Source organism: Micromys minutus, assembly GCF_963924665.1.
Source record: "Micromys minutus genome assembly, chromosome: 3".
Classification (NCBI taxonomy): domain Eukaryota; kingdom Metazoa; phylum Chordata; class Mammalia; order Rodentia; family Muridae; genus Micromys; species Micromys minutus.
In genome coordinates, this window is record NC_137972.1 from 79,650,176 (window position 1) to 79,667,758 (window position 17,583).

The 17,583-nt window shown below is 45.3% G+C and overlaps 1 protein-coding gene across 2 annotated transcripts; it reads right to left on the reverse strand.

Moving 5' to 3' along the window:
* Positions 1 to 1,586: 1,586 nt before the first annotated feature.
* Positions 1,587 to 17,314, reverse strand: DET1 (DET1 partner of COP1 E3 ubiquitin ligase). Of its 2 annotated transcripts, XR_013974959.1 has the most exons (6): positions 17,175 to 17,314; positions 13,503 to 14,595; positions 10,144 to 10,331; positions 4,859 to 5,050; positions 1,780 to 2,132; positions 1,587 to 1,676 (listed from the first exon to the last, which is right to left on the reverse strand). XR_013974959.1 is itself a non-coding variant. In XM_080913787.1 (5 exons), the coding sequence occupies exons 2-5, from the start codon at positions 14,583 to 14,585 to the stop codon at positions 1,943 to 1,945; spliced, it is 1,653 nt and encodes a 550-aa protein (XP_080769913.1). In that variant the 5' UTR covers positions 14,586 to 14,595; positions 17,175 to 17,314; the 3' UTR covers positions 1,619 to 1,942. The 2 variants fall into 2 exon arrangements, 1 of the variants encoding a protein (XP_080769913.1); XM_080913787.1 differs by having other exon boundaries at positions 1,619 to 2,132.
* Between the last annotated feature and the right edge of the window lie 269 nt (positions 17,315 to 17,583).

Sequence of the window (17,583 nt, forward strand, 5' to 3'; positions counted from 1 at the left end):
CCAAAATGAGAGAAACGTGTCTCCAGCCCCATGAACATCATTGCCTCTTCTTCACCGGGTAACTGAACTAAGTCAAACAAACCCTTCTTGCCCTCAGTTGCTTCAGTCAGGTTATTTGGTGACAGTGACAAGAAAAGTAATACAGGGGTGTAGTGGTGGTTCATCCTGGCATTGACAGGAACTGGAATCATTGAGGAGACAAAGCCCTGGGATTGTTGGTGACAGTTTCTGGGCAGGGCTAATGGAAGTGGGAAGACTCATGGTAAAGGCGAGTGGCACCATCCTGGGTCATGTAAGTCAGCGCTGCAATCTGAGCTCTTCCCCAGCATTGCTTTTCTTGCCTCTCCATCTACCCCATGTCCTCAGAGAGGCTCTGTTGGTACTCTTTCTCTCTGCTGAATTAACAGCCACATCTCTCTAGCAATCCTCCATCTTATTAAGTACACTGTACACTCTCATTATCTTCAGACACACCAGATGGTTGTATTCAATCATGTGGTTGCTGGGAATTGAACTCAGGACCTCTGGAAGAGCAGTCAGTGTTCTAACCACTGAGCCATCTCTCCAGCGCAATCTTTAGTCTTAGTACACGATCTACCTGATTCATATTAAGTGCTCAGACCTTGTACTGAAGGCAGAGAATAAAATTAGCTACTCACACTGCGCAGTGCAAACAGCTCAGTTGATAAAGCACTTGCCAGATGTGGGCAAGATCTTAGGTTCAATTCCCAGCAGTGCAAAAATAAAAATTAAAACAAAACACACAAAGTTTAGGCTACTAGGAGGATGACCTTAATGGAACTGGTTTGGATGGGGTTCAGCATCTCCTATCATATTTCTTGGATTTCCCAGAAGTCTGGCCAGCAGAAGGAATATGGGACCCAGCTGCTTGTATTCGTGGCTCCTTTTAGATTGCTTTGGTACAAAACATTTCAGAGGACCCTTCTGAGACAGATGTTTCTAAACAAGCTGACTACATTATGGCTGGGGAAAACATTATGCAAATGAGATATAAACAGGCTTACACACCCTCCAGAAGAGCCTGGTGGACAATGTGACAGAAGGGTGCAGTCTGGTGCCAGCAGGGGTCTATAGGAGAGCTATGAGAGCTCAGCCACCCAGGGACAACCAGTTTGATCTGTTTAAGGACACCTGGAGCCTTCCAGCTTCTGCTACTCAAAGGACAGTACGTGCTACACAGTGTTTGTTTCTGCCAAGACTCCCAGGGCTGCATGCTCTCCCACCAGCATGACACGGGCAGCAGATGTGAGCATGCTTCCACATGAGGCTGTGTGATTACTCCCACCTCTCCAGTGCTAACAATTACCAGCAGAAAGCCCAGGGGGAAGGAAACAAATGACTGCCTTTGACAAGGGCACTGGCCACTTAGCACACCCAAGAGCAGCTGCTGCATCCAGGGCCTTTCATTTCTCTCCGTCCCCTCTACCCAAGTGTGGAAAAAGCACTGATATGAGGGAAACATCAAGCAAGACACGGTGTCCTAAGAAAATACCAAGGCTTTATTTTCTCTTACAAAGGTAGCCCTGCTTGTTGAGAGAGTGGAAAGGAGTAGATAATTCTCCAGAGTAAACATGATTACCTGCTGTAGGCTCCACACCATAAGCCTAAGAGTGACGTCAAGGTGTAAAGGCTTCTATCCGCACAGACATAAAATGCTAAGTAAACAAAATAGAATGGATTTAATGGTAGGTGTTCCCACAGGGAAAGCGAGACAACTTTAAAACTGATCAGCTGGGTAAGAGGAAAACAGAGTCCTACCAGGCTGCACCCCTATCCTCTCTCTCAGGCTCTGTTGAAGCTGAGGTATACCAGTCTGGAATACCGACTACCAACGAAAGCAGGCAGCTAGCAGCTTTTGCTTTATTGTCCACTGAGCGAAGCAGGGGGCAAAGTCCTGGATAGCACGATTGTAATGAGGTGACTAGGTGCAGCAGTGTCGCATGTGGAAGTTGACAACATACTCTGCGTTGGTCCTCTGCACAGAAATGGCAAATGGCTCAAAGGGGTGAAAGGTAAAGGCCACAAGGCGTCGCACTGTGTGGTTGATGGGGCGGCCCAGCAAGCCCGCCTGGATCTCAAACTTCAGCAAGCCAGAGTCCCGGGCATAGAACCTAAACAGAAAAGGAACACAGTGTTGCTATCACTGCCATCTTGAAATTTGGACAGCAGGGGATGCAGACAGGACAGTTCATCAGATAATGAAACAGCCTCTGGTGAAAGCCCAGCCTGGCAGAACCTCCAAGTCATTTACCCCATTAGCTCATCTTAGAGGCAGTGACTGCAAAGTGAACTCCTGATCTTAGTCACTGGTCACTTCTCACAATGGCCCTGAATCAGACTCCAAATTACAACGTCCTACTTCTAGAAGCTCCTGCCTAAAGACTGTCTAAGCTGACATTAGAAATGAAATGCTAACAGCATATCTAAGCTTCATGTGTGCCTTTAAATCTCCAAAGAGCCACATTTTAAAAAGAAGGAAAACAAAAAAGTAGGATTTATCTTGCAATATATTTAATTTAATCCAATATATCCAAAATACTCAGCTACTGCACATCTTTGCTTCACTAATCTTTGAAACCCGACCTGCACACGTTACATACGCTCAGCTTGGCCTTATCTCACAGTAACTGCCCAGCAGCCAGCAGTGGCTAGCAGTGACTACACAGCAGTACCACTCTGGGCTACTTGAAGATCCTCGGTTTCAAGAACAAATTCTTGCACCAGGTATAGTGCGCATGCCTGTAGCCCTAGTACTCTGGAGGCAGAGACAGGAGGATCAGAAGCTCAAGGCCAGCCTTGGCTACACAGCAAGTCTGAGGCTTACCTGGGCTCCATGAGTGCATCTCAATAAACAAAATGCTAAAAACTGAAATGCATTCTCTCTGTGTGAGGCTGCAGCTCACAGCAGGGCACTGAGGTATGGACGGAATGATGAATGGGTAAGTTTGGGACCCTTCATCTGATACAGTGAAGCAAAACATGTTTCTGAATGACTTGTGGTTTGGGAAACTACAGATAATGAACAGGCTGGAGGATAATAACTAAAAAGCTCTGATTACCCTTTCTGGAAAGCAGAGAAGCAAATCTAAAGATCCGAATACTTTTCATTACTATTTTTATTTTGCAGAGCTGAGGCTCAAATCCAGGGCCATATACACACCAGGGAAATGAGCCAGCCCTGAGCTCAAAGACGTTCATACTTTTTGATAAAATATTCCCATCTCCAAGAATTCATATTCTCAGAACTTAATTTAAATGATTAACAATGGCATTATCAGAGTTGCTGTAATATAAAAATAAAAAGATGGGTGGTCATCTACTCGATGGAACAGTGTCAGTGTGGAGACTGCGTAACCCAATGGAAGACATCCCTACAATTAAAGCAGTCAGCAAACTATGGTGCCTCCTGTGATTAATGCTACAAACAAAAATGTGCACAAACACAGGTATTGGCAAAACCAGACTGGCACAGACAGCAACGGTGCCTGGCAGCAATGCCTCCTCAGATGTCTTCAGTGCCCTTTCAGTTCTCATTTTAAGTAAAAACACAAAGGAATTACAAGAGGTGCTCCTCCTGTCGTAGGTATGGCACTGCAGGCCTGTTACTTGGGCTCATGTTTTCAAACCAGAAAAGCAGGAAATTTTCAGCAAGGACAAAAATCTGTTTGGCTGTATCAAATGAGGCCCATTATGTGCTTTTATGCATAAAAGCACATTAACCTACCCACAGCTCCCAACACACATGGGATTTATAATTTAAAATGAGTTGTCTGTGCCTCTAAATCTAACTACCAATTTATAGGAAAGCAGGAGGGATGAGAATACCGTAATCCCAGCATGCAATGGACAGAGCCCAGGTGAGAAAGACGACAGGATGAATGTGTTGGTGATGAACAACAATTTCATTGAAAGAAAAATAAAGAGGAAAGTGAGCCGAAGGTTTGAGGCTAGCAGCCACATGCGATATGAGCCTTGCATAGCACGTGAGTCAAAGAACTGTATGAATAATATTCTCAAGCAACACAGGGAAAACTAATCAGTTAGTGATATTAGAAAATGTTTGCTTGTTCTAAGGTAGGGTCTCCTATGCCAGGCTGCCCTCGACGCTGCCTTAAGAACCCAGCAGAAGGAACTGAAAAGATAGATGGCTCTGTGGTTGAGGGTACGTTTGTTCTAGCAGAGCCTGGGGTCAATTCCCAGCACCCACTTGGTAGCATGACACCCTCTTCTGACCTCTGTGGGCACCAGGTACACACAGAGTACACATATGCACATGCAAGAAAACATTTACACTCATAATCTTAAACAGAAGGATCCAGCAGTTAAAAAAATGCTTTTTCTACTAAGTAACATGGATAAAATAACTTGAGTAAGATATACTACAAAAATCTGTGATGAAATGCCATTAGGATATTAAAAATGTAAACGACTTATCCTTTTCTTGGATGCCTTTGCTTTTTTGTTTGTTTGTTGCTTTCAATACAGGGTTCCTCCGTGTAGCCCTGGCTGTCCTGGAACTCACTCTGTAGAACAGGTTGGCTTCAAACTCAAGAGAGAGACAGAGTTCCGCCTGTCTCTGCCTCCCAAGTGCTGGGATTAAAGGTGTGCACCACCATGTGGGCTTCCTTGGATACTTTTAAAAGCAGACAGCACTTATCTGAATAAAAGTTTTATTCATGGGCTAACTTCTGAGAATACTACCTAAGTGATCCAAGCTCTCACCACACAACACAGACAGCCTGCTCTGCCCATCCAGCAGAAGCCCCGGAGAGAGTGTCAGTCACTGTAGAAGGAGAGAGAGGGAGCACAGTTTGTAGCTGTTGTAGTGATAAAGTACCTGATTGGGTGATCTCCACAGGTCTTGGGTCGCTCCATGACTGACACCCACTTGTCATCGTAGCTGAAGAGAGACAAATCCAGGTAGGGGCTCCCACTGTAAGACTGGGCACTAATGGGGAGCTGGCCCAGCAGTCGGCGCACTGCCTCTGTGTGCCCGCCATACTTGGCATTTATAATCGTGTCTTTGAATCTAAAACAAAGCACCAGGGAGAAAGGCTTTCTCAGCAGCTGCCTCAGTTTAACCCTTACATACGCATCTAAGAAATCCAAAGAGCTCCCCAGGTGAAAGTGCTTGCCACACTGGTCTGAAAACCTGGCCTAAGTTCAGTCACTGGGTCCCACATTGGAAGGAGGTAACAGACTCCCAAACGTGGTCCTCTGATAGTCTTTGTGTGCCATGGCACATGCATGCACACTCACATACACACTATATACATACAGTATTATTTTTAAAACAATTAAAATCCTAACTTTCCCTACAGCTCTTGTGAACTAGTTTTACAAGCTATTCTATTCAATGCATCTCTGGGACCACCCTAAACCTCATTTGCCACAAAAGGTTCCTTGGCAACCCTTTTAGATATAACCAGAAGCCCTCCAAAACAGTTTATATAGCTACTTTAGACATTTAATCACAACTATCATTGAAGAGCCCGGATCCATGTAGGTATATGTCACCATTTCCCGAGTGCCTCTCTACTAACCCTTGATCTTAAGACTGTTTTTTAAATAACTTTCATTTCTGCCACATCCTGAGACTCTTTTCTGTAGCCACACCATGGAGCTGCAGTGAAGGTCCCCAAAGGATAAGGAAAGTCCTTAGGAAGCTGTTTCTCTGTCCTTGCCACCACTGACGGTAACACGACAGGAACAGGCTCGTGGCTGAGTGATGATCTGTACACTGCCATCCTATTCCTCAGCAACACCCCCCTAATCTCTATTCTCCCAGCACCCCATTGCCTGAAATATAAAGAAGGCACTCTTTGGAATCTGCAGCTCTTAGCTCTTATCTGTGTCATTCAGCCCAACTAACGTCTCTTAACTCTAGGGGACTCCAAAACTCTCAGTAAAGATTCTTCTAACAGCACAGCCTAGCCTGACTCTCCTCTGAGCCTCTTCCCTGCATTTCAATAGCCTCGCCCTCACCCTGCAAGCACTACTTCCAGGTGACCATCTCATGTTCCAGCCAGACATCCTCTCCTGACTCTCCAACACTGTTCTTCCATCTCACACACCCATTAAGTCCGCTTTCTTCTGTAGGTATCTTGGAAGTTCATAGACAATTATGGAACATCTCAACAAGCTTCAGCTCTGCTTTACAGCAGGACTCTGGTGAGGTTCAGCTCTCCTGATTCTGTTTCTGCTCCATTTTCTGTGGCTGGAGAAAAGTGAACAGTAATGCTCACTCCAAATTTAAGGCCACAAAGCCAAATACGGAGGATACTCACCTGAATTTCCAGTTTAGCTTGGTTCCCACTCTCTTCCATAGCTACCTTATCCCCCCTAGTTTGTCACCGACAAACATAGGAAGGCACAAGAGGACCTTTCAAGGTCTCCACAGAGCATCTGTCCCTGCACAGCACTCCTATCTTTCTATTTGGGTGGCAGATCTCATGCCCTCTCACGCACTAGGCAGGATCTCTCCAGGATCAGTCCCATCAACACACAAACATGCCATTATTACTTCCGAGTTTAAAATAAGGAAAGCCATCTGGTTTAGTAATATGAGCCTGTGACTCCTGCTATTTGGGACACTGAAAATTTTCAAGTCTATGAACTTCCAAGATACCTACAGAAGAAAGCGGACTTAATGGGTGTGTGAGACGGAAGAACAGTGTTGGAGAGTCAGGAGAGGATGTCTGGCTGGAACATGAGATGGTCACCTGGAAGTAGTGCTTGCAGGGTGAGGGCGAGGCTATTGAAAGAACAAGACTAGACTAGCCTGGGCAACTTGATGAGACATCCTTAAAATAACAGTGTAAAACGATGGCTGGGGACATAGCTCAGCAACACAGGACTTGCCAAACATACCAAAGGCCCCAGGGTCAGTTCTCATTGGACAGAGGCAGAAGGAGAGAGGGAAAGGGAGCGGGAGAGGCAGACAGAAGAACCAGCATCATTCACCACTACTATACCCCCTGAAGTTGTAGAACAACCAATCATTTGTGTGTCTGGCCCTATCTCCAGCCACTGCTCCTTGCTCACTCCAGCCACCTGACTTCACTAGTATCCTCAGCGGCTTTTGGGCTTGCTATTGCTTCTGATAGTGTCATCTGTCTTCCTAATCAACCATGAGTAGCTCCTGGCCTCCTTCAATGGCTCTGCTTACATACCACTGACATCCCTACCAGAACAGCGGTGGTGATACACCAGGCACAGAAGTCTCTAATCCCAGCATTTGGGAACCCAAGGCAGAAGAACTGCAAGTTCAAGACCAGCCTGGACTGCTCTTCTCTTGAAGAGATGGACTGGGGGGTGGGGTGGGGTGAGGGGTGAAGGAGGGAGGGAGTGAGGGAGACTGACTCTTTTGGGTGGCTCTATATGAGGAGGAAGGATTGAACCCAGAGCCTTGTGAGTACCAGACAAGTACTGAATGTACTGAATGACATCCCAATCCCTTGAAATCATCTTTTTCAAAAATGCTGAAGGCAAGATTCTAACATCTTTAAGCACTTAGCATTATCACTGACCAATCTGACACCATTCTAATAACATTTTTGCATGTGAAATGTAAGTTCTTGCTCCAGGTTTTTATAATTTACCTTTATCTCAATGTTTCAGAATTGAACAGCATGCCTCCATGTGGGCTGTTCCTCACTGACTGTACTAAGTACCAGAATTCTGGTAAAGTGGGTGATCTTTCTTAGTAGGAGGCATAATTTGTCCCATTTGCCAGTTTCTGTAGTGTCAAGCTTCCTGCTGTGGCCAATTTCATGGCACCAACGTAACACCATCAAACACAGTTGGAGATGAGCCACGGCACAGCACTATGAAGCATCCACCACCCAGATAACATAACCTCAGAAACAGGGATAATGTCAAAGAGAGTAATTACAATTTAGTTATGCCCATGTTTAACAATCATCTTGCAACATTTCCTCAAAGTTTAACAGTTGGTTCCAATAATCATGGAAGACCCTGCCAATCTAGAAAGTTCTATCCTTCCTGGTTAGGAAGTACTCACATTGTTTCTAAAGTTCAATCCCTCCAGGTTAGTAAGTAGTCATATTGTTTCTAACTCTTTAGTCCTCAGTTTCTCTTTCTTAGGAACAGCAGGTACAGAACTCAACTTTTCTTTTTCTTTTCCATTTCCCTATGCCTTCACTTCCTCTTTTCCCTTGGAGAGCTCTTCAGCTAAACATTTTAGGTCTCCTAGAGCATCCACATTCTAGGACGACCCTTGCTTACACCTCCAGTTGTCTCAGGGACTACCATTCTGCCTCTTCCTTTCCTAGTCTGTTGGTTTTTCGTTTTTATTTTTATTTTGGGGGGTCTCTTTTAGGATAAAGGCACTTCTTAAAGATTCAGGTCTTGAGTCCATTTTGTCTGTTTGCATGCGTTATGCAAACCCATAAGCTACATGTTTATTTGTTTTGCATTAAGAGTCATGTATTCACAAGAAACAAAAAATAATTTCAATGTACAAATAAATCATACTCTCAATAAAGTAAACTATAATTCCGTGGCTTACAAAATCTACTCAAGATAGTGGCAGTGGGTAAGATGTACAAGGGCATTTATAACTTTTCAGTCTTAAATAGCATGAAAAAATATTTAAGCTCTTTAAATGAGCTTGCAGCTCCTCTTAGTTGATAACACACTAGCCTTAGTGTGGACCCAACAGTGAACAGAAACCAACATTCCTGACCACACGGAGCGTGCCTCTTTGATGTTCTGACTGAGGGTTACCCCTGTACTAGCTAGTTTGGAAGAGGGAACCACATTGAAGGATTACCTGTGACCATGTCTGTGGAGAACTGTCCTAGCGGATGACAGATGAAGGGTGCCCAGCCCACTGTGGGCAGATGATCCTGGACTGGATGAAAAAGCTAGCTAGGAGTGAGCTAAGAACAAGACAGTAAGCAGCATTCCTCTCTGGTCTCTGTCAAGTTCCTACCTCCAGGTTCCTGCCTTGAATTTCTGCCCTGACTTTCCTCAGTGATGGAACATGACACTGAAGTAGACGCTGGAATAAACCCACTCCTCCCAGGCTGCTGTTGGTCACAGTGTTTATCAAAGCAACAGAAAGCAAACTAGGACACCTACCTTCTGTAACTTGCTAATGAAATGGTTAACTTACAAGTCAATTTTCAAAGAAGACTCTTAGGTTCAAGTCCCAGCACTGTCACCAAAAAGGGAGGGAAGTATTCCATGCCTGAGAGCTAGGAAGCCTGGGAAGGTGAAGCATCATGGGGACAAGACCAGCCTGGGCTATGCAGTGAGACCCTGCTTTCAAACTGAGAAGAGAATGATGCTACTAAGGCAGAAGACAGGTGTGACAGAGAAAGCAGAGGCGAGTGAGTGTCAGAATCTGTCTAACCCACAACTGTCCCTGTGTACAAGCAGAGCCGCTGCAGTAAGTTTACCTTTTTCACATCTTTCCCAGAAACAGTAATGCTTGCTCTAATTCATCCACTCAATGTGGTCTGACCTATTTGGGGACCAAAACCAGATATTTTCCATACCTCATTAAGGTTAGAGCAATTTAGGTATGAAAGCTGAGGAAGCCTACCTGACTTACCAGATTTACCAGGGGCTTTTAGCCCAAAGGAACTATTCCTTTCATGCTAATAATACTAAGAAGGTTCTTAGATACCACGGACTTTCTACTTCCAAAACCGTATCTCTAGTTCTGGTTTGTCTTCTCTTCTGTTCTTAACGGCCACCCCTCTATCGCTTGCTTTACTTTTACAGAGGTTTTTCCAGTGGAGCAGAGATAGGTGGATGGGTTCAACACGCCATATTAACCAGAAGTTCTAAAATGATTTCCGTCACTCATTCCTCAAAGATTTAACGTACCGCTGAGAATACAGCAATAAACAGACATACTTTCTGTCTTTCTGCAGCTCACACGTGGTCTAAGAAGGACCTAGAAGATGTACCAACAATTACACAGGTCCTCAGAGATGGGAAAATGTCAGGATGACAGAGGAGTTGGTTGAGCAGGCAAACCTACTGAGGCCAAGTTGGCAAACAGAATGCAAAGTGTCCTGAAGCAAATGGCTACCAGTCTAACACCAGCCATTTAAAGTCAAGCCTGCGAGGTCTGGCGAAACAGCTTACCGGCGCTGGATCTGCCTTGCAAAGTTGTTGCTGGAAGCTGAGCAAGGGAACTGGACTTCACTGTGCAGGGTGGCATTGCGGAAGAGGTCACAGAAGTCCTCAAAGAGCTCCAGAAGCTCGTCTGACGTGTTCTCAAAGACGGCAATCACCTCTGTTGTCACCATGTTGTATACCACAAAGAAAGAGGCCTGCAGAAGAAGAGAGGCAGCCAATGGGGTGGTCACGCCCAGGGAACTTCCCACTTCACCAGAAATACACACCACCCAACAACCCACTCAGAGACCTCCGCCCTGGCACAAGACAGGGAGCGAGGCTCCACAAGTCCTGGGAATGAAGGAAGCAGCAATGGCTCCACGGTTGAGAACTTTGATGCCACCAAGTTTCCAGTGCCACTGCTCTGCTAAGATTACTGAGCTGGCCAGTGTGTATACAGAAAAAGGCTTTCAATCTTTCATTTCAAACTGTGCAAATTCAATATTTTTCCTTCAAAGTGTTTACTCGCTACTTGTTCCCCAATCTACCCTAAGTTTTTTTTTTTTTTTTTTTTTAAAGTTTTAAAAATGCCAGATTTAATTTTCTTTCCTGCTGAGAAGGTGATTTGCAGCCCAGGGCTGCCTGTTGGTAAATGATTTCTCTTCTGTGTGTACAGTTGAAAGTTCAATTTAGGGGCATTTATTTTTCCCTCTTAATATTTCTAGCATGCAGAGAGACGCCTTAAGTACACTGTGTGCCAAAACTGCCTGAACAAGTTGTATCCACGCAGGATACTGCAGATGAACAAATGAAAAATCAGACAGGCATTTTCCATTTCTTTCTCCACAAATGTTCTTTCAGCCAAGAGCTTTTGTAAGATACATTTGAGATTTCTGCCAATTAGGATGGGGGAGGGGGTGCTGAAAAGCATTCAAATGCCATAGGTGGCAGTCACTTTTCCTGAATGGAGCCCTTGGTGACTGGGCCTCTTCCTTGACACCTTGAGTGCTCTGCCTTGCCTAGCAGGAAGCTCCGGGTACCTTGAGTTTTTTTTTGTCACAGTGAACGCTACAGTGTGAACTAAATCTGCAAGCTTCTGGCAGGAGCCTAAGATGTCCAGAACACATGGATTCGCATTTCATCTTCCTCTGATTGAGTTTTAATCTCTGTTACCCATCTCTGCAGCCATTTGGCCCACCTGTCTCATAGTAATTAGTTCTTCCCAGAGCTCCTCTTACATGACTTTGCAGTCACCTGGAAATTAAAGAGGCTGGAGACAACCTGAGAATAATACCCACAATATTGCCAAGGCTTTGTCTATGGATGCAGTTCTTACTCATTAACCTTATTGGAACTTATCAAATGAAACTGGAAGGGGAGACAAGAGGACAACTGGAGCACAGAGGCTGGGTTTCCAGTTTCCAACTCCGTAAGCAGAAGGCACAGCCCCAGCAGCATGTTTAGCTATAACTAACTGGAACTACCAGGAAAAAAATAGGTCACCTTTTAGTAAAAGAAAAAAAAGAGGATAATCTCAGTGCAGTGATAACAGACAACTTATTCCTTCCAAAATAGAAAGGTAATTATAGCTGAAACCTAAATAAAAGAGTGACTCATGCCCCATCTATAGACCAGGACACCACTTTGATCATATCAGGGTTTTTACAGGATCTTTCATAATTATGTGAATATAAAATTACACAAACATTTACCAGCTTTCCCTCTACAGCAGACTGGGAAATTAAGGACAGGAGAGGAAAGAAGTCAGGACTCTACCACCTATCTTCCATGACGCATAAGATGAACTAGATGTTCACCTGTGATGGCTCAGTGACACCACCTATCATTAACAAGGAAGAAGAGATTTTTCAAAATAAACTCGAATCTGATCACTTTCCCCTTTTTAAAATATACATGCTCTGATCTTTTTTTTTTTTTTTTTTTTTGGAGAGGTCACTGTTGGAAGATATTTTACAACAGGTTAGATAAGGGCTTAGAAATGATATACCGTATACCATCTCTTTCTTATTTAGTTAGTTTCTCATGCATATATGGTGTGTGTGTGTGTGTGTGTGTGTGTGTGTACTTTATGTCCAAACCTGGGCACATGAATCCCCGAAGCTGACTGATGTTACTAGTTTCTTCATCCACTGTCCCGTCCTAGTCATTAAGGCATTAAGGTAAGTGTCTATCACCTGAACCCAGAGCCTGCTGATGAGCCAGCTTGTTCCTGGGATTGGGACTGTCTCCATCTTCTGAACTCTGGAATTATAAGCAGGCCGTCACACCCATCTGCCATTTGCTGGAAATCCAACTTCCTTCATGCTTACAAGGCAGATGCTTTAACCACTGAGTCAACCCCCAACTATGTATAGTATCCCTTAAAGGTAGAGGCGGCTGACTTCCTAGTTTACTATCCGCCTCACTGTTCTGTTCCAAAGCAGGAGGATTGGCTTGGGGCAAGGGAGCCAAAGGTACAGAGAGGTAGGCCTCTTACTCAGACCACACTGAAGTGAAGAGCTTTGCAAAGACAAAACCCTGGATTTCCAAAAGATATCTGAAGTCAGCTCAGTTCTGTCTGTCCCTCTTGTCACCACTTATCCTTCTTTAACTTTTTTAAGATTTACTTACTTATTATATATAAGTACACTTTAGCTGTCTCCAGACACACCAGAAGAGGGCATCATATCTTATGACAGATGGTTGTGAGCCACCATGTGGTTGCTGGGATTTGAACTCAGGACTTCTGGAAGAGCAGTCGGTGCTCTTAACCACTGAGCCACCTCTCCAGGCTCCCTCCTTTAACTTTTTAAGTCAAGGTTTCATAACACAGACAAGTCTGGAACTCACCGCCCCCAAACCCAGGCTCTCAGTTTCCACAGTCCCACTGCTGGGATTGTTAGCATTATGGAGGTATGCCCGCCATCATACCTGGCTGCAATGGCAGATTTTTAGATTTTTGTTTTCAGTGCCGGGGACGCTGAGCCTCATATTCTGAATAAGCTCTCTACCACCGAGCCCCAAGGACTTCCATTTTTTGCATGGAGTGCTCATTCTTGCTGCCAGAACCTGTTTGGTTCAATAATCAGTCTTATGAAGTTTAGGAAGGATTATAAATGTGTGGTCCAAACCCTGAGCTTACAGCATTTGGGCTCCAATGACAGGCGCTGAGAATGTCCTAAGGAAAAACTGAGATCATAGCCACAGACTTAGCTGTCCACACGGCAGTGGCTTGACACTGACCCTCCATTTGCCAATTTCAGTATGTGACGCCAGATAAAAGGGAATCAACTTTAAATCTGATCCCAAGCATAGGAAAAAAACGACACATTAAGGCGTGTGTTCCTGATACACACACGGCACAGGCAGGAGACCTCACCCCGTACCTGAGACGGGTCTGTGACCCTCAGCGTCACCACGTCCTCGCTGGTGTACTTGATGAATAGATGGTTCTCGTCCAGAAGCTGCATCTTCCACATGCGCAGCTGTCGCAGCTGGTCAAAGTACTGGAAGAAGCGCCTCTTCGCCATGGCGCTACCATCCTGTTCTGCCCTGCGCCAGAGATAAACCAGCAACCGGTGCTTCAATGAGTTGATGAAAGGGTCCCTGAAAGGATTGGCCATGCCTGTCTGGCTGTCTCGCTGCACCTCAGGGAAGACGGCAGACACGGTGAGCAGGTCATCCTCATAGCAGAAGCGGCCAATGGTCCGAACATCAATAAAAGTGCCCTCAGGAGTCACCTGAAAGACATGAATAGTCTGCTGCTGCACAGACAATATGGCCAGGATGTTTTTGTACAGGTAAAGCCCTTGATTGTGTGACAAGACCACTTTGTCACACTTGAATGTGCGTGTGTCACACAAACGGCCAGTGTGAAGGTCAATGATGTGGAGGGAATAGTCCTCGAGAGGGGACCGTGGATTGGGGGTCACCGACTCACTGTTCCGATATACCTCATAGAATGGAGGGTGAGGTTCATCTGGGAGGTAGGCAGCAGAGCCCACTATGACACAGCGGCAGTCGTCTGTGAAGAGGCTACATTCTCGGTTCAAGTGCTCGCCATTGGCCGCTACATTGGTAATGTGCAACAGGACAAAAAAACGCTCAAAGAGCCGGCCTCGGATGCTGACCGACCTCTGGTCATTGCCATTGGACAAGATCTCCCCTTCATATCCCTGCAAGAGGTCCTCTGCTGCCTGACAGCCCTGGTACTCATAGATTTCAAGAGATGTCTGGTCAGATGAAAAAGCAATAAAGTAGCGCCCATCAGGTGAGAATTTACGCAAGAAACAAGGAGGCTTTTCAACGTTGACAACCGTGAAGTTGGGGAAGACGTTCTGGTGGAACACTCGGACCTGATGCCAGTGGGTCCCCGCCTTGCCGGAACTGATGCGCCGGCGTTCTAAGCGGTGAATGACATTTTGATTTTGGATTCTTCGAGGTTTAATCGTGGAAACATGATGATCCATTATAACATCTCTGTAAGAAGAAAAAAAAAAAGCAGAACTCAAGAAAACGTGCTAATACCTCTAAATGAACCCAAGGCCTTCCAGGACAATGGTGACCCACATTTCTCTTGGGATTACAGTACTGCAGTGATCCTGACATTTTAAATTTTAAGGTCTGAAAGAAAAGATATAAGACACAAGAATACCTCCAAAGTATAAACAGGAATCTTCAAAGAATAAGCCAGCAAGTCCATTAAACATGGACAGTACAAAAATCCCATTCCCAGGGTATAAGGGCACACGGTAAAAAAAAACCCCACCACCACCATTCAGGAGGGCGAGGAGGGATATCACTTCAAGGTCAGACTAGAATGCAGGTTGAAACCTTGTCTTTATTTTTGAGACAGGAGCTCAAGCAGGCTTTGAACTTGCTATGCAGCCATGGATGACCTTCAATTTTGATCCTCCTGCCCCAACTCTCCAGCGTTGGGATTACAGAGTTATACAGGGTGCTGGAAATTGGAGCTAGGGCCTTGCACATGCTGGGCTAAGAGTCACCTTTGCTTCTTTCCCAAAATTTTTGCTTTTGCTTTTAAAAAAAAAATTAACACTGAATGTGCACATAGACATTTACTGGGCTGTTAGGTTAAAGTAATCTGTAAATTCAAAGAAATCTCTATCCCAAAGGCATCATTTGAAAAACATAAAATTTCATGCTCAAAGAGTAAAAATAGCTAAAATGACATAAACAATAACACAGTAAGAAAAACAAGTAGAGCTCACACCTCCTAATTCCAGAACCTACTATAACACCACAATCAAAATAATTAATAAAAACCTATAACACTTGCATAGACAGGCCAATAGAAAAATATAGAATCTCAATATAAACCTTCACTTGCCGTGATTAATCTTGTCAATATGCCTGGATTAGCAACCTCCAGATCAGTGAAGTATACTTCTGGGTGTCTATAAATCAGTGCCAGAGACAAATAGATTATGAGGGCTTTTCTCAGATAATCTAGCCAAAGGGTCAATACATGGACAAACACCATTTAGTTTTCAATAAGGCCAGGACCAAACAGCAGACAGGTGGATCTCCGTGAGTTCGAGGCCAGCCTAGTCTATATAGTGCGTTCCAGGACAGTCAGAGTGACAGTTAGACCATGACTCAACACCCCCACTGCTCCTAGCCCCTTCCCTCCAAGAAAGGGAAAAGGGCAACCTACAGAGTTCATAGAAGTATTTGCTGGCCAGGTATCTGATAAGGAGTTAATGCTCAACACATTTAAAGAACTCTTGGAACTCAACAAACCCAGATAAAGTACAAATGGCCAACAAAGAAGGTATGCATATCAATAATCATCAGAGAGAGAAATCAAAACTTGGAGGTAGGGGAGGGAGAGAGTAGTGTTCTGGCAAAGACTTTCATAAGAAGCAGCCTGGGTTAGATTCCCCAGGACCACAAAACAAAACCCTAACAACATATAGTAAGGGGTTTTGCAATCCTTTTGTTTCAAGTTTCCCCTCGTACAAGCTACATCCACTGGATAAGGATCTAGAAGGAATGCAGAGCCAGACGGGAGGGAGTCAGGGCTCTATACTACCTCTGGTTCTCTTGTGGGAAGAATCTTTCCCTGGAACACCACCACACCCACTCATTTGCATATAGCCTACAGCCACTTTAGCCCTAGGAAAGAAGAGCTGAGTGACTGACTGATCACACGCTCAACTATATTATCTTGTCTTTTGTAGAAACTAAAGTCTTCACCTTTGAGAATTGTCTCCGATATCAGCTTCATCGTGTCTTTGAAGGCTTTCCTTCACTTTGTGAGACATACATCCCAACACACTAGCCACTCCTTTGCAACTCCCAGTATTTTACTAATGTGTATATTTATGGTGATCTCTCTGGGCCAGATGTACACTTATCTTCTGTACACCCATCACAGTGCTTGACACGTAGCAAGCTTCCTTCTTAAACAGTGGGCCTACCTCAAGCCATATTCTTGATCAACTCGGGTAACCACGGGGGAAACTCATTTTCCGAGATCTGTGCCCTTAACTTCTCTCGCTACAACTTTATTGTCGAGTTTTAGGAAGTCTTTTTGACCACCCTACCTGAAGGACTCATCATTTTTCTTGTTCTTTCTATAGTAATCTGTCACAACTTTTATTTACACATTCGCTTGCACGCTTGTGTTTAACGTTTGAGTCTTCACGTGGACTGTACTCTAATGGAAGTAACCAGGTCTATTGTCAGCCACCGCGGTACAGTCATCTAGCCCTGGGGCTGGCACGTGGTAGACGCTTTGGTGCGGTCTGAAACGAAAGAAAGCCTGGCTAAACCGGGTCACTCAATGTGTGAAAGCAAGTTTTATTCCTCGTTAGAGCAAGTGCACATGTCCCCTCACTCTTGGCGACTGCTTCCAAAACAAGAAAGGGATGCCAAGAGGCAGAGACACAAGCTCATGGGTCGCCCCAGGGAAGAAAAGCCCAGGGCGGGGCCTCCCGGGGCAAAGCCTGGCGCCGGAGCTCCAGAGACCCTGGTATCATGCGGGGAGGAGCCCGCGGCCGAGCTCTCACCGGCCGAAAAGTGCAAGTCCTCACCTGTCGAGTCCTGGCTCATGGGGCCAGGGCAAGGGTCGCCCTAGCCTGCTCGGTGCACACCTCCCCCGGCCCCGCCCCCGCCATGCCTCGGGACCCCGGCGTCGGCAGCCACCAGCCCCTGCTTCCGCCTGCTACCGGAACTGCTGCGCAGAGAGAAGGGAAGTTCGAAAGAGCGAGGCGCCATCCAGCTGAGGAGTGGCGCAGCGCACCCTGGCGTCGGGAGGCGGGATCGAGGCTGTAGAGGCTGGATAAACCCTGGGCCTGGTTGATCTAAGACACATTCTTAACTAAAAAGAATAGGAATTAAGTTTTCACCTGCTTCTTGCGTGATGGTGGAAGATGGATTATACATGCACCATGCCAATGACTTCTCCATACAATTGGTTGCCCATGGAGATGCAATAAAAGC